This window comes from Hyaena hyaena, unplaced genomic scaffold (genome assembly GCF_003009895.1).
Source record: "Hyaena hyaena isolate Hyena2069 unplaced genomic scaffold, ASM300989v1 scaffold_1253, whole genome shotgun sequence".
Lineage (NCBI taxonomy): Eukaryota > Metazoa > Chordata > Mammalia > Carnivora > Hyaenidae > Hyaena > Hyaena hyaena.
Window position 1 is genome coordinate 415355 of NW_024081892.1, and position 21723 is coordinate 437077.

A 21723-nucleotide genomic window follows, 5' to 3' on the forward strand; every position below is an offset into this window, starting at 1 on the left:
CCATCCCCGGTTCCTAGTCCAAATTTCTTTACTCTGTGCTCCTTATACGGTTTAGTCTCATTGCTCAGAACATTCTCTGGTCGGTCACAAATCGTTTTTTCTGCCCCTAGTGAGGCAAGGTTTCCCTGATCTACAGAACACAAGGGAATAGAAAACACCTGATCCCTTCTTCTGCTGAGAGCCCATGTGTTAAATGAATGGGAACACATATTCTTTATAGAGTCCAGCTGAGAGATTACTTTTTTTTTAAGGTTTATTTTTTAGAGAGAGAAAGAGTGTGAGCAGGGAGGGGCAGAGAGACAGAGGGAGACACAGAATCTAAAACAGGCTCCAGGCTCTGAGCAGTCGGCATAGAGCCTGACACAGGGCTCAAACCTACAAACCCTGAGATCATGACCTGAGCCAAAGTTGGATGCTTAAATGACTGAGCCACCCGGTGCCCCCCCCCCTTTTTTTAATGTTTAAGAGGTTAGTTACTTTTTTTAATGCAGAATCTCTCAGTAAGGTCATGTCTACATGGGCTATTCGATACCAAAGGCTAGATCAAGGCGGGGGGGCAGGGGGGAGGATAAATAAGGTAATAGGAAAAAATGAAAGTAGAATGAAGAGGAGGCACATCAAAAGGTGTTACAGTGTAGGAAGCAGTCATGTACCATTTATCATACTCTACATATGCACTGCCCACAAATTATAAAACATTTTTTACATTATGCTCTTCACATCAAAGCCCCAAATTGCCTGTTGCTGGCCTAGATGTACAGCACACTCTTCTACAGAAGAAATCTTTACTGGAAAAAGGTATCATGAAAATCCCACCTTCCAGGGAAGAGTAAGATATCAGGAACTAGATCACCCTGGTTTTCATGCAAGTGATGTTTACAGGAATGTGTAAACAGGAGCGGTTCCAGCTCCAATATGATTCCAGGAGAAAGCGATAAACTTGGATAAGATTTACAGTGAGTACAGTGGATAACCCAACAGCAATCCTATGAAGGTACATGGAGGCCTTACAGAAATGGATAAATTAATGTTTCTGCAATTATTTGCCATAAACCTTCAGTGATCAAAGAAGTTGAAAGTAGTTGAAAACCTCTTGTGTATCAGCAACTATACTCCAGTAGTCTTTGATTACATATTTTTAAAAATTATTTATTTTTCAGAGTTCAAAGCTATTGAAAAAAAGTGTTTTCTTAATTATGGAAAGCTTTTTTCCACCCATCACAAATGAAATTAAGTATATTCATTAAATATAAACACATTTTAAAAATCTATTTTAGAAACTTTAACCTAAAGCTTATGTGTTCCTATCCTCAACAAATTTCTTTCAAGAGTTAGCATGAAAAATACATGGCAAAGACTGCAGTATACACAATAGTTACTTTTAAAGTTGTAACACTATTTTAGATCTCACTACAGGGTTTACTGTAAAGCAAAACAAAACAACAACAACGAAACTGCCAAATGTCAAATACCATGTGTTCACTGGTACTCCACTTTCTATCTGTGGAGTTTGCTAGACCACAGAAAGTTGTCATGCACAGGTGTTAACCAGGAGCCCACACCGGGACATTTTACAGTGGGCATGAAAAAACATGCGTGACTATCCTATCTAGCTCTCCGTACTAAGAGAAGATTGCAGTACTGGGCTCACTTCTTAAGCCATTTACAACAAGCCCTCAACAAATCGCACCTATACTTAGGTCTTAATGAAACAGTTTGAGAAGAGAGCAAGTGTCATAGTCCCCATCTGAGAGATGAGGACAAATCGATCCTTGAGAGCTATGCTCAGTTCAGCCCACAGCACCCCTGGGCTCATGCCATGATTCAAATTCACAATTCCTGATCTCCAAACCTTTACCTGCTCCAACCACCAGACCACATGTAACCATTCACTAACCCAGTTTCCCAAATCTAGCTGTGAATAAGAATTTCTAAGGGATGCGTGAATCCTGCCTCTGATGGACTGATTCTGGAAACTACTGCCCTACTACTGAGCAGTACAGCTCAGCCTGCCTTTTAACATTCAAACACCTAAAGGGATGGCACAAGTGATGAAGAGACCAGTTTATATGAATATTTTTACCCTATTGTAAAATTTACCATAACTTAAAATTACTTGTCTTCATCCCTTTAGAAGAATTCTAACCTCAGTCTTAAACTTTGCTTTGTCAAACAAAATCAGATTTCATATCCACTTGGAAAATAAATCAGATATGCATTGCAAAAAAAAAAAAAAAAAAGCTGACGTGAGCTTCAGTTAACAGAACTTTAACAGAATCCTGGCCAGAGGAATTGTTTCCTATACAAGAGCGAACAAGTCATGACAACTACCTATTGAACACAACTATCAGATCAGTCCCTTTCCCTATTTCATAGAGAATAATTAACAAATACAAAACACAGCCACAGGAATACAGATGAGGCAACAGTCTATATTCCTTTCCATTACAAGGGGGGTAATTTTTGTGTTTCAAACCTGAATAAAATACAGGTAACAATCTAAATTCAATCATGACAATAAAATACTTTCCATTTTCCAAGTTTGATGGTAATAAATATTTACATTTTTAAAAATAATTTTTGCTCATTTTTTGTTTTTTAAAAAGACATGCTCAAGGATACACAGAATATGGAAAAATCCTCACTTTGTCTGAGAGATCAAATGGTAGTATAAAACAATGCTCTTACATATTAACCCAATTCAAGAATGATACCAAGGAATCTAACATGGTGTTTACTTGAAAGAGGACATTCAAGTATGTTATTTAGAACACTACACCTAATGTCCCTACCAAGAAGTAAGCACTGCTATCTAATTTTGGTGGTCTTTAATATCTTCTATATCCACCACCTCCTCCTCCATATGGATCTCCATAACCTCGTCCACCATAGCCCCCTCCTCTTCCACCATAGCCCCCTCCTCTTCCACCATAATCTCCCCTGCCTTGGAAACCTCCTCTGCCGCCCCCTCCCCCACTTCCACCCCACCCTCCTCCTCCACCTCCTCCTCCTCCCCCACCACCTCCCCAACCTCCCCCACCTCCCCAGCCACCTCTTCCACCCCCACCACCTCCTCGACCACCCCCACCACCTCCTCCACCCCAACCACCCCTTCCGCCGCCTTCTTGTCTTTTTTGCCAAGGGGGCATTTCAGGGGGCGGTGGTTCAATTTCATTTGGCCTTCCTCCTCTGTCAGGCACCCTTCCCATCAGCACCTGTGTAAAGAAACACTGCCTTTCAGTTTCTAATATTTTAGATGTTACAATTTAGATAAATCCTTTAATGTGATACTGAAGTTGCTATTCTAATAAAGAAACACAATCTAAATATTTAAGGATATGAAAGTATTAGACATGCAGTACAGATTAATATTGAAAATATAAATGTGATTTATGACAAATTCCTCACAACGTGGTATTATCTTTAAATAATCTGGGGGATATTTCTGAAACTTAAGGGCTTTGTTAATTTTTTATTTAAATCTGCTTACCAATTTTTTTTTTTTGAAAGAGACAGAGACAGAGACAGAGAGAGAGAGAGCGTGTGCACCAGTGCACATGCATGCATGAGCAGGGCAAGGGCAAGGGAGAGGGAGAGAGAATCTTAAGCAGGCTCTCTGCCCGGTGTGGCACCTGATGCAGAGCTCAATCTCACAACCATGAGATCATAACCTGAGCCGAAATCAGGAGTCAGACACTTAACCCACTGGTCTACCCAGGTGCCCCTGCTTACCAAATTCTGTAACAAATGTAGTACTCACCACACTAAAATATTTTGAGCAAAACATTTTCAATATACATCAACTATTATTCAATATACATTCAACATTTTCAACATACATCACCCCATATTAATTAACTTAATACCTGTACAACAACTCTGGACTTTCCACTGTCATTCATTTGGTCATAGGTTATCTAATAAAAGACTCTATATTTCTAAGCACATTTTATTTTAACAAAGTATGACGTATGTATGCTAACATGTAGGTTTAATGAGATGTTAGAGATGAATATAATGACTATTGTATTGTATAATGACTATTATCGTTCCAGAGATAAAAGGATTCTCAATGAACTATTCCTTTCTTTGAAACTTAGCCTCATAAACTTTCAATATTAGTTACTATATTATTATACAAAAAATAAAGACTTAATGGATTTCTTAATCATACTTAATAATACTTTGAAGGATAAGCCATGGAAGAGTTTGGTTTAAGTCCCCATCTGTAGAAAGGAGCTGCTTTGTGTGCCCATAAAGAAATAGACAGTGGTGAAGATTCTCTTTGAGGAAAGAAGGTAAAACAGTAAATGCCTCAACCAAAATAACCTACAAATCAACTGGGTTCTACTTCCAATGATCCTCTCATCATAACCATGTTTTAGTAATTTGTATCATAAACTAAAAACAAAAAGTACAACATCCTTACTATGGGGCAAAGTTCAAGAATGCAAACACTCTTTTAAAGTCACCAATAATATCCCAATCAAAGTGAAAAATAGCTTTTCTTGGTTGTTACTCTCATTGGTCTCTCCATCAAACATGCCACATTGATGGCTCTATGGGGACACAGTTCCAAAAACTGGTAAGTTTGCCTTCAAATAAATCATAAACTTGGAAAAGAGATGGGCAATGTCACTTAAGAAGTAGAACTCTAAATGTGGCAAGACTAGATCATCGCCTGATATAAGATACTAAGAAACATATTTAAAGACAATACTTTCAGAAGATAGAAAAGGTTGGTCTAAAATGGAAGAGAAAGGAATCAACACTGGTGACTAACTTAGCAATAATTCGTAAACTGACTTTATATACAACCATCCCTCTAGGAAGACATTCTGTATGGAGAACACTTTTCAGTATACCGAGTGAGGAGCAATGTTTTAAAATTGCCCAAATCCCTTCTGACTTTTTGCTCTTTTGTAATAAACTCTGCTGTAAAGTGCTCTAAATATAGAGTACATGTCAGCCAAACTGACAAATCTAGATTAGTTTATCACTATTGCTGCTATTGTAATTCAGTCACTCTGAGCCTGTTTAAGAGCAGTGTTAGAGACATGGACTATACTCTGAATCAGAAAATGGAACCTCCAAACCATTCAGTAACTTGCCCAAGGTGATTCCTCTCTAAATGATAGAGCTAGGATGTGAATCCAGATCTGTATGACTCTAAAGCACAGATCAAGGATATAATGAATCTGTTAGTACTTAACTACTACACATTTTTACTGACAAAAAAATTACATTCTTGGAAAGAAGGCAAGTAATTCTTGCTAAAGCTATTAATAAAAATCCTTCATTTTTCCAATTTAAAGAAAACTGTGGCTTCATTTATGAATACAGAAATTCAAATGAACATGCACACACGAAACATAACTAAGCCTAGATCATTGAGAAATGCTTTCACCACTCTCTTTTCTAGGAGTTTACCAGGCTGTACAACAAAATTGGAATAAAATCTGTAAAAGCACCAAACGAGGATATTATAAATTCATTCGCCACTGCACAGAAAGAGAAACCAACCTTATTAATGGCACATGCCGTCTTCTCTCGGCTGGAGCCACTACTTGTTCTAATGATCTTGGATAGGTCTTCACGAGCAGCAAGTAGATGTGCCAATGTAATCGTGGTCTTCGGTGATAAAGCGTAACGCTTCGGCTGGTAAATTCTTGCTATGTCATCTGTTTTTACCTGAATAACCAAAGTTGGGGGAAAGGGAACCAAAGAACATTTCAATTAACGAAAGGGATCATAATCTTCAGAGGGAAAAAAAAAAAAAGATAATGCACAAGCATGATCTTTTCAAATAGAAAAAAGACATTATAAATAGCTCATCATTTGTATGCAGCATGAAAAGAGACCAACCAATTCCATTAAGAACACATAACCACGAATAACAAGTCATTAAAAAACACACAAATAAGATTCCATCCATATTAGTTAATAACAAAATAGCTAAAAATAACTTTACCCAAAAATCACATCAAGGACCTTTAAGGAGGAGACATTAGTAAAGCTTATAAAAACAAATGGAAAACTTGAATGAATAGAGAGAAATGCCAAGTTTCTGGATAGGGACATTCAGTAATGTCATTTTCCCACCAAATTAGCTTATAAATGTATTATAATTCTACTGGAATGGTTTTTGATAGGATGGGGGAGAAAAAGGAATCTAAAGTTAATCCAGAAGCCATATATGTAAGTACAACTAAAAGAATTTTGAAAGAGAGCTACTAAATATTGATATGTGATATGATACTATCATCAGTCTTAACAGCTAACATTCCTTGAGTATTTACTAAACATGCCAGGATACTGTGCATTTAATAGTCATTTCTTTAATCCTTAAAATATCCTTTTAAAGAATGGATGCTTTTATTGTCCCCTTTTGCAGATGGAAAAAGAAATGAGACCTGGAAAGCTTAAACAGTTCCCCGAAAATACAGAGTCCCAGCCGTGCCTATTTATTAATAAACTTCCAGCTGACCCCCAGGCACAGGTACAGATAACAATACACTATCACACCTCAGCCTAAACAGAACTGGGGGAAAAACAGATTGATGAAACCAAACAGGCAAATGAGTTTCAGAACCTCATAAATGCATGAATGCAATAAATGACAGAGCAGGCATCAAATATCAGTGAGAAAAGGGAGAAGAGGGTAAGAAAAGGGATGGCACTGGAATGAACTGTAAGCAATTTATTAAAAAATGTAACAGTAATAAAGTATACCATATAACAAAGAGAAACACAAAAACTAAAGAGTTGAGTGTTTCAAGTTTTAATTTAAACTGAAAAACTTGCCTATATTATAGATTAAAATTTCTATACATCAAAAACATAAAATAAAACGTGCAAATATTTTCCACAAATAAATCAACTAGCTAACTTCCTGAATATATATATAAAGCTCAATCAAAAGGAAAGCGGGAAGACCCAAAGGGGAAAATAAGGCAAGACACAAAAAGAAATTTCGAAACAAGAGGAAATTCAAATGACTAATAAGCTTATGAAAAAAAGTTGAACTTCACTAATAATGAAAATACACAACTTACAACAATTCAGTCTTTTTTAACCATGACATTAGCAATCAAACTGTTAATATTCTAAATATTAAAGAAGCCGAAGTAAGGACAAGATTTCATTTACTCTACTGGCAAGAATTTAAATTCATAAAAACTTTCCAGAAAACAATTTGGCCATGTAAATCAAGAGCATCAAGAGTCATAAGCTTCGGGGTGCCTGGATGGCACAAGTTGGTTACGTGTCCGACTCTTGATCTCGTCTCAGGTCGTGACCTCACAGTTTATGGGTTCGATCCCTGCATTGGGCTCTATGTTGATGGTGCAGAGCCTGCTTTGGGTTCTGTCTCGCCTTCTTCTCTCTTCCTCTCCCACTCTTTTCTCTCTCAAAATAAATAAAAAACTTAAAAAAAATTTTTCAAAGATTCATAACTTTTGACACAGTAAATTTCCACTTAGGAATCCAACATAGGAATATACTTTGAAACCTATAAACAAAACTTAACGTATATTAATATTCCTAGTAGTAGTAGTTAATACAGGAAAAAATGTATAAAGTATATTATAGCATCAATATATGATAAAATATAATGCAGCCATAAAAAGGATACTGAAAGAAGTACTGTTATATTCAAAAACAATGGACGGACCTTGAAAGCATTATGCTAAGGAGCCAGACATAAAACGCCACATATTGTGTGATTCCACTTATAAGAACTGTCAGAATAAGTAAATCCAAAAAGACAGAAAGCAGATCATAGTGGTGGCTGCCAGGGAATGCAGGTAGGAGGTATTGGGAATGACTGCTAAGGGGTACATGTTTCTTTTTTAGGGTTCTGGAAATGTTCTGGTACTAGACGCTAGTAGTAATGGTTACAAAAATATAGTAAATATACTAAAAACCACTCAACTGTACACTTTAGATGGTGAATTACATCCCCCAAAAAAGAAATAAATTAAATATTAATTTTAACAAGAGTATTAAAACTTTTAGAGATATGGGACAATGATCACAATATATTCAGTGAAAAAAAAACTATAAAATTATATTCACAGTCTTATCTCAACACTAGCAAAATAATAGAGAAAAGAAATCAGATTAACTATACTAATATATATAATCCTTCTGAAGGGCAACTCTGGAATATGTATCAAAAATATTAAATCTACTTATACATATTATTTCATCAAAAAACCCCATTTTGGAAATATATCATGAACATGAAAATTTAGCGGCTAAGGATTTCATGAAGGGTCAAACAGATAAATTTAAAGAAAGCCTCAAAACCAAAAGATATACCTAGATGATAAAATATCCTGCAAAGAGTTTAAATGCCATAGAACAATATTTTATGAGTCATTCAACAATCTCAGACACATGATATAGGGGGGAAATGATAATGATATGTTAAATTTAACAAGAAAACTTGGAGTACAATTGCATGTATTCATATCATCAACTGAAAAAGATCAAATGAGAAGACAAAACTGACCCTAGGAAAAAGAATTTTTAAAAATCATCCAAACTAAAGAATAAAGAACAAAAACACGACCTCCCTGACCTAAAACACGATGAAAAAAGACGAAGATGAAAAGATAAATACCAAGTTATTTCCTGCAGGCATATTTTCTCAAAACCCCATGTTTAAGGCTAGTAAAGAGTCAGCGTGTCCATGAGTCCTTGCCACTCCAAATGTTCAAAGAAAACATCTTGTTTTGGGGGTGCCTAGGTGGTTCAGTCCATTAAGCGTCCGATTTCAGCTCAGGTTATAATCTGTGCTAACAGCTCAGAGCCTGGAGCTTCCTCTGAATTCTGTGTCTCAGTGTCTCTGCCTCTCCCCTGCTCACTTTCTGTCTCTCTCTCATTAAAGAAAAAAAAAAAAAAGAAAAAAGAAAACGTTTTGGATTTCAGTGTAAACTTAAGGGCCACGATCAAAGTATCCTAAATTAGTATGTTAAGATCTTTTTAGTGCCCTACATTTTGTAGTTTTCCTTATATTCTTAAATTCCTTCTCATTATTAAAATTCTACCAGGTTAAACTGGAGACCCAATACATCAACAAGTTATTAAGTTTTCAGAGGTCAATAAAATGGGTACCTCCCACACATCTGAACTAGATTCCATTTTCTGAGGTCCCCAATTATGTCACCTACTTCGTTGGTAACTCATAGCTCCTATTAAAGTATCTGGGTTTCTTGCATACAACTGTCACTCCTATGACATGAACACATACGCACATCTTGGTGAATTTATCCTGGTGCACAAGCAGAAGACAAACGAGCTCTGCCCATCTGAGAAGCTGATCAGCTACTGTAGATACAGAAATCTTCTAAAAATGTTCTATACTCAATCATGTAAGGGCCTGAACCAGGTACATCACAGTGATTGACACATATGAAATGCTGAATAAATGTTTTTTGAAAGAAAATACATGAATGACAGCTCTACAACTCTGCCTTATAGCTATTCGAATACTATGCATGAATGTTTCTCAGAGGAGAGTTCAGATGGAGTTCACAGGAGGATCCTGAACCCATCTCCCCTGGTCAAAACAAGTAATACACAACTACATGCAGAATAATTCCCTCAGAAAAAGCCCTAAAAACTAAATAAACAGAGCCTCCACAAGAAGGGACTAAGAGGAATAAAAGTGGCAGAGACCCCGCTCTCCCCAGAGGTGGGAAAAAAAAAAAAAAAAACCCACATAACCACAGCAATACACAGATGGGAAAGAATTTCAAAAACATGCAACTTTTTCCTGAGGAGTAAAGGTTTGGAGGTCCACACAGGTTCTCCAACCCTTAGATCCCACACAAGAAAGAAGAGCATCCCAAAAGCCAGACTTTGAAAAGAGAGATTACATCCAGGAAATCCACAGGCCTACAGGGAACAGAGAACCTGCCCTTAGAGGGCTCGTACTGCCCAGAGAGGCAGGCAGTTGCTAAGACACATTCTAGGGACGGATACACCGTCAGGTGCCATCTTGCAACTCTTAATCGAACATGCTAATGCTGTTGGCACCCCACTCAAAGCCTTACCCACAGGCTTTGAGTCCTACAACAGGGAGGTATACACAGCTCACACAGGAAATGCCTCTTGAGCATGTAGTGATGAGGAGGGATTGCATTTCTGGACCCCACAGGTCATCTCCTACACAAAGCCACTCCTTTAAGACTGGGAGAGGTAGCTGATTTGCTTAATACATAGAAACAGAGAGTCAGACAAAATGAGCAAACAGAAATATATTCCAAATGAAAGAACAAAACAAAACCTCAGCAAAAGATCTTAATGAAACAGAAGTTATCTGAAACAGAGTTCGAAGTTAATGGACATAAAGATGTTCATCAAACTCAGGAGAAGAATGGAGTATAAGACAGTACTAATGTTCAACAGTGTAAAGCAGTACTAATCAGAGATGAAACATATGATAAATAAAATAAAAAAGACAGAGGGAATCAAAAAGCACAGTAGATGATAAAGAACAGAAAGTGACCTGGAAGACAAGTTAGTGAAAATCACTACACCAGAACAACAAAAAGAAAAAAGAACTTTTAAAAAATGAGGATAGTTTAAGGGACCTCCAAGACATCAAATGTAATAATATTCACCTTATATGGGTCCCAGAAAGAGAAAAGAGAAAAAAAGAGGCAAGAAAACTTATTTGAAAAAATAATGGCTGAATACTTCCCTAACCAGAGGAAGCAACAGACATTCAGGTCCAGGAAGCAGAGAGAGCCCTAAATAGAGATCCATACCACTACACACTGATAATTAAAATATCAAAAGTTAAAGATAAAGAGAGAACCTTAAAAGCAATAAGAGAAAAACCAACTAGTTATATACAAGGAAACTCCCATAAGGCTATTAGCTGATTTTTCAGCAAAAAACTTGCAGACCAGCAAGGAGGAACATGATATATTCAATGTACTGAAAGGAAAACTTACAAACCAATATACACTATCCAGCACAGTTATCATTCAGAACTGACAGGGAGGTAAGAGTTTCCCAGACAAGATAAAGTTAACAGAGTTCATCAACACTTACCAGATCCTAACAAAAGAAACACTAGAAGGATTCTTTAAGCAGAAATAAAAGGCCGTGACTAGAAATAAGAAAATATATGAAAGAAAAATACCTCACTGGTAAAGGCAATTATATAATAAAGGTAGTGGATCAACTACTTTTAATGCTAGTATGAAAGTTAAATGCTAGTATAAATGCTACTATGAAAGCTAAAAGGCAAAAGTAGTAAAATCAACTATAACTACAATAATTAGTTAAGGAATATATAAAATAAAGCAACGTAACATATGATGCCAAAAACATAACACTGATGGCAAGGGAGAGTATTCATTAGCATGATCTAAGTGAAACTCATAGTAACCATAATCAAAAATCTTACAGTAGATACACAAAAAATAAAGCAAAGAGAAGCTCAACCGAACACTAAAATAAGGCATCAAACTCAGGGAAAGAAAGCAAGGGAAGAAAAAAGACAGGGAAGAACTATAAAAATAACCAGAAAACAATTAACAAAATGGCAATTAAGTATATACCCATCAACAGTTACTTTAAATGTTAATGGAATAAATTCTCCATTCAAAAGTTACCTGTACCCTTTGAACAAATAAAAGAACCAGGACCATGTAATATGCTGCCTACATGACACTCACTGCAGATGTAAAAACAAAAAATGATGAAAGTGATGGAATAAAAAAGATATTCCATTCAAATTGAATAAAAAGTATTGGTAAACTGGATACCAATACTTTTATCAAACAAAACAGATTTTAAAACAAACACCATAACAAAGTTAACAGGGGCATCACACAATGAAAAGGAGGTCAATCCAACAGAAGGATATAATATTTGTAAATATTTATGTACCCAAAATGAAAGCACCTAGATATATAAAGTATTAACAGACATAAAAGGAAAAATTGAGGGCAATACAGTAATAGTAGGAGACTTTAACACCCTACTTACATCTATGGATAGAGCATCCAAACAGGAAAATCAATGTGGAAACACTGGCCAACATTAGACCAAATGGACTTAATAAATATATACAAAACATGCCATAATAAAGCAGAACATTCTTTTCAAATGCACACAGACCATTCTCCAGGACAGATGATATGTCGGGCCACAAATCTCAATAAATTTAAGTGGACTAAAATCCTAGAATACATATTTTCCAACCACAACAGCATGAAACTAGAAACCAATTACAAGAAGAAAACTGGAGGGATGCATGGGGGTTCACTTGGTTAAGCATCCAAATTGGGCCCAGGTTGTGATCTCAAGGTTCGTGGTTCGAGCCCCACATTGGGCTCTGTGCTGACAGCTCAGAGCCCGGAGCCTACTTCAGGTTCTGTGTCTCCCTCTCTCTGCCCCTCCCCCACTTGTGCTCACTCGCGCTCTCTCTCTCAAAAATTAATAAGAATTAAAAAAAAAAGAGAAAACTGGAAAAATAAATGTGTGAAAACTAAATAGGTGTTAAAAAAATGAGTCAATGAAGAAATCAAAGAAAAAATTAAAAAATACTTGGACAATGAAAATGGAAACACAATATTCCAAATCTATGGGATAAAACAAAAGCAGTTCTAAGATGGGGAAGTTCACAGCAATAAAAGCTTACCTCAAAAAACCTGAAAAACGTCAAATATTCTACACCTAAAGAAACTAGAAAAAGAAGAACAAAGCCCAAGATTAACGGAAGGAAGGAAATAATAAAAATCAAAACAGAAATAAATGCACTAGAAATTAAAACAAAAAATCAAAAACCAGAAAATATCAATAAAACAAAGAGCTTGTTCTTTGAAAAGATAAACACAACTGATAAACCTTTAGCCATCCTCATCCATAAAAAAAGTGATACTCCAAACAGAATTAGAAATGAAAGAATAATTATAACCAATAGCACTGAAATACAAAGGATTGTAAGAGATGATTACTGAACAATTATATGCCAACAAATTGGACAACTTAGAATAAATTCCTAGAAACATACAATCTTCCAAGACTGAATCATGAAGAAATAGAAAATCTGAATAGATTGATTATTTGCAATGAATTTGAATCAGGAATCAAACAACTCCCAACAAGGACAGCCTCAAAACTACATTTTACCAAACATTCAAGGAAGAGTTCATCGCTATACTCTTCTCAAACTATCCCATAAAACTAAGGAGGATGGAATCCTGCTATACTCATTTTACAAGGCCACCACTACCCTGAAACCAGACAAAGACACCAACAAAAAAAATTACAGGCCAATATCCCTGGTAAACATAGTGGGTAACATACCTCAACAAAATAAAAGCCACCTATGACAAAACCAATGCAAACATCACACTCAACAGTAAAAAGCTCAAAGACAAAGAAAATCCTAGCCAGAGCAATTATGGGGCGGGGGCATTCAAACAGAAAACCAGAAGCAAAACTGTCATTAAGTGTAGATGGCCTGAAACTGTATACAGAAAACCCTAAAGACTCTACCAAAAAACTATTAAAACCAATAAAGGAATTCACTAAAGTTGTATGATGCAATATTAACATACAGAAATCTGTTGTGTTCCTGTATATTCATAACAAACTCTCTGAGTTATTAAGAAAACAAACCTATTTACAACTGCTACAAAAAACAAAACAAAACAAAACAAAGGGCGCCTGGGTGGCTCAGTCAGTTAAGCCTCTGACTTCAGCTCAGGTCATGATCTCAGAGTTCAAAAGTCTGAGCCCCATGTCAGGCTCTGTGCGAGAGCTTGGAGCCTGGAGCCTGCTTCAGATTCTGCGTCTCCTGCTCTCTCTGCCTCTTCCCTGTTCACACTGTGTCTCTCACTCTCTCTCAAAAGTAAATAGTGTTTAAAAAAATTCTTTTTTAAAAAACAAAACAAAACAAAGCAAAACCCTAGGAATAAAACTTAGCAAGGAGGGGAAAAACTTTGTACACTGAAAATTACAAGACACTGATGAAAGCAACTGAAGACAATACAAATAAAAGGAAAGATATACCATGCTCATGAATCAGAAGGATTAGTATTATTAAAATGCCCATATTACCCAAAGCAATCTACAGATTCAATGCAATCTCTATCAAAATACCAGTGGTATTTTTCACAGAACCAGAATACCGCTACTATAAAACAGTACTAAAATTAATATGTAACCAGAAAAGGCCCCAATTAGCAAAAGCAATTGTGAGAAAGAATAAAACTGTACATATCATGCTCCCTGACTTTAAACTGTACACAAACTATAATAATCAAAACAGTTTGGTACTAGTACAAAAACCAGACACATAGATCATCTTAACACAATAGAGAGCCCAGAAATAAACCCAGGCTTATATGGTCAACTAATCTACAACAAAGGAGGCAAGAATATACAATGTGGAAAGGACAGTCTCTTCAATAAATGGTGCTGGGAAAACTGGACAGCTAAGTGCACAAGAATGAACCTGGACTACCTTTTTACACCATATACAAAAATAAACTCAAAATGGATTAAAGACTTAAAATAAGACCTGAACCCATAATATTGCTGGAAGAAAACAGTAAGCTATTTGGCATAAATCTCAGCAGTATTTTTTCAATGTGTCTCCCCAGGCAAGGACAGCAAAAGCAAAAATAAACGAATGAGATGACATCAAACAGGAAATCTTCTGCATAGCAAAGGAAACCAACAAAATCAACAGCAACCTACTGAATGCTTGGTTGTAATATTACCAATATGGGTTTAACACCCAAATTATATAAAGGACTCAAACAACTCAGTATAAAAAAAAAAAAAAATTAGATTAAAAAACAGGGAGAGGACCTGAATAGACACTTCTTCAAAGAAGACCTACAGAGGGCCAATAGGCACATGAAGAGATGCTCAACATCACTCATCACCAGTGAAATATAAATCAAAACCACAATGAGATAACACCTGACACCTGTCAGAATGGCTATTAGCAAAAAGACAAGAAATAAAAAATGTTGGGAACAATGTGGAGAAGGGGGAACTCTCATGCACTGTTGGTGGAAACATAACTTGGTGCAGACCCTATGGAAAACGGTATGAAAGGTCCTCAAAAAATTAAAAGTAGGAACTACCATTTGGCTATTTACCATACCAAAGGTAAATAGCCAGAAGTTACCCAAAGAAAACAAAACCACTAATTTGAAAAGATATTACACCTCTACGTTCACTGCAGCATTATTTACAATAACCAAGATATGGAAGCAACCTATCAGTGGACACTGATAGATGAAGTCTGGCCATTTGCAACAACATGGATGGATCTAAAGGGTTTAATGCTAAGTGAAATAAGCCAGACAGAGAAAGGTAAATACCCTATGATTTTACTTTTATATAAAATCTAAATAGCAAAGCACACAGCTCTTCAATGTCTTGCTCTTAAATATGAACAACCAAGAACCATCCTGCATTTGAAGAAAACCACCGTAAGCAAGAGACCAAGAAAAACCAACAAAATCTTACCCTGGAGGAAAGAGATAATTAAAGACAATTTTTTTTAATTTTTCATTTTTATTTAAGATGATAATACCTCCATAAAACAAGAAAAAAACATGAAAAAGGAAAACTCCAGAATCAAAACGATTCCCTGGAAATTAAAAAATGATGGCAGGAAAAATATTCAGTACCAAATACAAAATAAAGCCATTTCTAAGAAAATGTATCAAAAAAGGAAAAGAGATGGAAAATAGAAGAAAAAATAAGGCACTTAAGTGGACCTATGCCAGATGTCCAAAATCTGACTAACAAGAATTTCAGAAAGAGAATGAAAAGGGAAGAGATTAATGAAGAACAATATAAAAGCTAAGAGTCTACAGATTCAAAGGTCCACTTGGTGTTTAGCATGACGAATGGAAAAGATCTATACGAACACTATGAAATTTCAGAACTCCAAAGCTAGAGAAAAAGCCCAAAAGCTTCCCAAGAAAAAATATTAAAAGTCATCCAAAAGGACACAAAACTACATCAGGTTTCTTACCAGTAGCACTAAACACAAGAAAACAATGAAGCCATGCCTTCAGTATTTTGGGGAAAAATAGTTTCAACCTAGATTTTATATTTACCCATACTATCAATCAAATGTGACAACACAATAAATATATTTTCAGAATGCAAGGATTCAGAAAAATCACCTCCTATGCACCCTTTGTTAGGAAGTTATTTATGGATTCACTACAGCAAAATGAGGGAACAGACGATGAAAAAGAAGGCCAAAGAATCCAGGAAATAGTGGAGTAGTCAAGGGTAGCCATGTAAAAAGCCCAAGAAAATGCAGGACTCGCTGGAATACTTGCTTTTTAGGAAGTGTACTGAGAAAGAAAAAAGCAGCTGCAGCATGTGATAGATAAATACAATGCAAGAAAAAACAAAATCCAATAGAAGGAAGATGAGGTATCTGGTAATTAAAAAATAGCTCCCCCAAAGATGTCCACATCCTAATTCCAGGCACCTGAATATGTTATCTGGCTGCAGTAGATGTGATTAACTCAAGGATCTGCAGATAGAAACATTATCCTGTACTATCTGGGTGGGGGGCCCAGTATAATCACAGGAATACTTATAACAGAGACACAAAAGATGATACGACAATGGACACAGACACAAAGAGAAAGACTGAAGATCTTACACTACGAGTTTTGAAGACAAGAGGATGAAGTCAAAAGTCAAGGTATGCAGGTCGCATTAGGAAGCTAGGAACCAGAAAAGGAAGAGATTCTCCCCTGAACTATCTAGAGGAATGCAACTTTGCCAATACCTTCATTTTAGAACTTCTGATCTCTAGAACTGTAAGAGAATAAATTATTAAGCCACTAAGTGTATGCTAATTTGTTATAGCAGCCATAGGGAACCAATACCAACAGCACACAGAGGCAGAGACCACATAAAAACCAAGAAGGCAGGTAAAGCACAGCAGTAAGCAGCAGAACCCACAAGTATGAGACAATCATCTTGAATATTCAAGCTCAGTCCAAGCATCAGCTGACTGAATCTGCACAAGTGACCCCATGATATAGAAGAACAAGGGGCAGAAGAACTGCCCAGTCAAAACAAAAAACGTGATGATAATGATGACGACGATGATATGGTATGTGAGAATAAGAGGTACCAGATTTACCATTCCACCTGAAACAACTATAAAAGTTGACAACCCAGGTGAACCAGTGATTTTCAGACACTGGGCATCAAGGAGCAAAGAACAGTAATCCCTGAAAGAGGAGAAGCAAAGGATGTGAGCCCTATAACTGTCCCAGCTTAATGTCTGGAGAGTTTCTAGACTATGATGCAGAGTGAAGCAGGGTACCCTGCGTACAGATTAAAGGCATAAATGAGAGTGATGGGAGACAGCTGTCTAGAAAAGCTATGTGGTGAAATCCATTATTTAGGAATGCCCTCACTCTCCAACCTCCTCTTCAACTAGAACACAGTGCACAGCCTTAAGAAACCTTTCAGAAGACTTATTCTGGCAACAGCACTAGCTGTATCTATTGTAATCTTCTCCTTTCTTGACCAGTTATTCTGTGTATCGATCTCACTGTCTCATATGATGCCCCTTCTCTTATGCGTATCACTGCATAAATCACAACATCTAGGAGTGTAAAATAAATGTGAAAGGATTTAGAGGGAAATTAAGATATCTGCAAACCGGGAAAGACTAAGATCATTACGTAAGAGTAGTAGTTGGCCTGGGCATGTGCTTCAGACTGAGTGGTAAATGCAAATGTGGCTCAGTTACATAATGACAGACAGGGCGGCCTGAAGAGCTGTCACAGAGTACCACCTACAGGACACAAATGGGAAAGCAGTCCTACCTTTGCTCTATCAGACCAACCAAAGGACTGCACTGTCACATCTAAACGTTTCATCAACATCCGCCGGCGGCATTCATATTCACAGGAAAGAGCTTCATTGATTCTTTCCAGTTGTTCCTAAAGAATTCAGAAACAAAAATCATCAACTTTTTACTCTTTATACGCAGAAATTTGAAAACTGTGGTCAATACTTCCCCCGATTCAAAAGATATTATACTTGGTAACCATTTTCTGATCCCATGAGACTTTACCTAAGGTAAAATACTCTTTTAAATAAAGAGTATCTGAGAGAACATGTATGATACTCAGAAGATATTAAACATGAATTAAACTCTACAACTGGCAGAGTTCACCTCACCTTCAATCAAGCATTTTAAGTAAAACATCTACTTGCTAAGTGATCTGGACCAATAAAGAAAGAAAATACCAAAAATGTCCACTTTGTTGGCTTTGAGCTACTATCCTTTTCTAAGCACAACTATGCTAACATATTGAGTGCTATATATACTCTTGGCCAATTAATAACCTGAAATGTCAGGACTCTAGGGTATCAATCTATTTTAATTCTCTAAAATAATAAATGTATGCTACCCATTGTAAAATGTAGACATCCACTAATAAAATTAAGTCATGTTCACTAATTTAATTACATAAAGCAAGGAATTTTACCGCCTGTTCCAGATTTAAATCAATTTTCAGCAGTGGTTTTCCCACATGATTTTTCTGGACTTTTGAGAGAATATCCTTCACCTAAAAATAAATATAAAAGATTGTGAAAAATGTATATCCCCAATTTAAAACAATCTTATCCTTAAAATACTGTATTGAATGTTAAAGAATAAATGAAATGTTTAGTAAAATAAATGAAATATACCTTCACATACTAAGAAAGAATCAGCACAGTACAGAGTATCTTCCAGAGTAGAAATAATGTACAGAGACAACTAAAGTAGCAGCTACTGAAAGGTTTTACTATGAGAATCTCTGTGGTCTTATGTGAAGATATATGGGGAGCTTCTTCTTGAAATGGCACACTCTTATGCATATTTTTATATACAATCCAAGTGCAAGCATTCTGGTTTCAGTGTTCAGCAAAACACAGAAGAGCAAGTCCTCTAAATTATAGCCACCACATACACATTTCATTATTTTTGCAAAGCCACGAATCTGAATTGCTTGCAACACTTTTATTTTAGTAAAGAATATATAAGACATTTGTTTTTGCTCTAGCAATATCAGCCATTCCGGTAACAGTAATTTATCCTGAACAAAACAACTGAGAAATGTTGGGCTCACCCTAACTGAAGAAACTTTCATTATCTAAAAACAATTTCAAAACAGAATGATATCTACAGTTTCTTAGTTAGAAGGTACAATCAATAACAGTCCAGATCTTGAGGAATAAAAAGCTTCTTTAATGTTCAGGGCACTCTTTAAGAAAAAATTAACAATTGTGAACACAACATTAACTAGGAAACTGGTGGCAGTGATGGGGAATGACTGTAAATGGCCAGAAAGTTTCTTTGGAGGATAATGGAAATGTTTTAAAATTAGATTTTGATGACGGTTTTACTCACTAAATAAAATAAAATTCATGTAATTATCTATATTAAGTGAGTGAATTTTATGACATGTAAACTCTATTTTGAGAAAGCTATTTTTCTAAAAACAAAAATTAGCTTGGAAAGACTTGTACAAATGAGAGGGCCTAAAGCTTATGTTCTATTAGTTTTGTGGCAAATCTGTCTCTACAATGATATAATTCTTATTTATTATAAAGAATTAACTTATTTTCTTAAGATATGCCACTTCTATAGATTTCAAAACTATTGCAAACACCTCCAATTTTGATTACTTCATATATTACTAAAAGTGTGAGTTGTAACTCCTCACTCAAGAAGGATTCTGAATGCATACTTATAATTTTATACATGTAATTGTGCTCAGCTCCATTCCTAGGATTTCGACACTGGACAACAGTTTCAGTAAGTTTGAGAGTTCAACTCGAATAGACAGGAAGTTAAGAGCACAGACCCTGGAGGTTACCTGCGTTCAAACTTCAGGTCTGCCACTACTACTGAGAAATGTGTCCAATTTATTCCATCTGTCAGCACCTCAGTTTCCTCATATGGCTGTTGTAGATAACAGTAACTACCTCACTATATGTGATTTGAGAATTAAGTGAATTACTATATGTAAACATTTTTAACAGTAAATGTATATGTTTGCCATTAATATTACTATAATTACTTCAGGGTCACATTTAAACAGCTTCAAGTTAGAAAACACTAATTTTCTTTCCCAATGGTGACAAAGTATATTCTGGACACATCACACGTACAATAAGGAATGGAGAAGAAAGTCCTTCTAAGAAAATATTTGGCTACAATGGCCCACAGTATCAAGAACCTTCAAATCAGCCTGCCAGCACTTGAATATGAGCATTATGGCCTATGTCAAATAGAGAAACAAGAGGTTCAGGGATATTTTTAATAGTAACTGAGACCAATAAAAAAGAAAAGCCTCTTTGGGATTGATACATAGAAGCACTGGAAGATTAGAAAGAGCCTAGAAATCTGTCTCAATGTGAAATTATCCCAGACATTTTAGCCAACCCTAGATCATTCTTAATCCAGAGGAAAAGAGACAATAAGCATTGAAGACTAACTTGTTAACTCCAGAACAACTCTTTTGAGTGATTCAGAGAGTTATTCTTTAGTCTGCAGGTTCACAAAAGAAAAAATTTTTAAAACTGTGTTTTCATCTTAATGACACCAAAATTCTGTTATGATCAATTAAAACAAATCTTTTTATTTTTTCCATTCATAAATTATCAGTGCAAGAGTATTTTATCCAAGGATTTAGTATAACTCAGCAGGTCTAAAAATGGAGCTTTAGTACCTGTTTTTGAGGATGAGAATGTTTTTTCCCTTTAAAATAAATCCTGTGTTATTCCCCTAGAGGAATCCTAGGAAATAGGCTGGAATTTCGACTGCAAGAGTAGCATTCTAACATGTAACTCGAGAGGGAAGAAGAGTAGTTTAGTAACTGAAGAGAAAATTTCAACAAGTTTGAGGTAGAGATTTTACGATTATTTTTAACTACCTCAGGGCACACATTCATTCATTTCCTATACGACAAGCATTTACTAATCACCTATCCACTAGAAACTGTGCTTGCTCACTGCCAAAGACAACCACATTGCAATTCTATTAACAATATCCATTTTTTTCTTATTTAGTTTGCCTTCAACTTTGGATTACTCTACTTCTTTCATTATATTACATTACAGCTTTATTTAGGAAAAGGATCCTTTAACTTGCAAAGTGATTTCTATCACAGAAAACTCATGCAAAGCCTAAAGGCCCTCATTCATTAAGATCTGATTCCTGAATATTAGCTACTGGCAAATTAAGTGACATGCATATGAACTCAGAATCAAAAATTTAGTCCATGGGAAGATAAGGTTCTCTCGAAATGGAATGTATCTTAAAGGAAATATTTTCATTTTTAATATATTCACATGTTATCAGTTAGTTCTATTTTTGGGAAATGAAAAATAAAACAAATATAATACCTTTGATTCCACTTGGTTTAGCATAAGCGGAATGTCACCAGTTGCTGCCTTGGGTACACCAAGAGTATCACAGATAGCTTGAACTTCTTGATAAATTTCACTGTTTTTATCTAATTGAGAATTTTTACATTTCTTGTTCTGTACTATCTGTAAAGCTTGAAGCTCTGTACTCAAAAATACTGTAATAAAAAAGGGAAAAACAATATTAAAATATGCAAGAACTTCTTAAAAATCCCACTTTTAAGTATACATCTATAGGAACTGAAATCAGGATCTCAAAGAGATTTG

At 35.8% G+C, this 21723-nt stretch overlaps 1 protein-coding gene across 1 annotated transcript in view; it reads right to left on the reverse strand.

Annotated features, from left to right (window-relative positions):
* Positions 1 to 1133: 1133 nt before the first annotated feature.
* FAM98B (family with sequence similarity 98 member B) overlaps positions 1134 to 21723 on the reverse strand; it is a 38184-nt gene continuing 17594 nt past the window's right edge. Inside the window, exons 4-8 of the mRNA XM_039223072.1 lie at positions 21436 to 21614; positions 18528 to 18608; positions 17859 to 17975; positions 5524 to 5691; positions 1134 to 3215 (exon numbers count right to left, since the gene is read on the reverse strand). Of these exons, the coding sequence (XP_039079003.1) occupies positions 2829 to 3215; positions 5524 to 5691; positions 17859 to 17975; positions 18528 to 18608; positions 21436 to 21614 (932 nt within the window). The 3' untranslated portion in view covers positions 1134 to 2828. The remainder of the gene's footprint in view (positions 3216 to 5523; positions 5692 to 17858; positions 17976 to 18527; positions 18609 to 21435; positions 21615 to 21723) is intronic.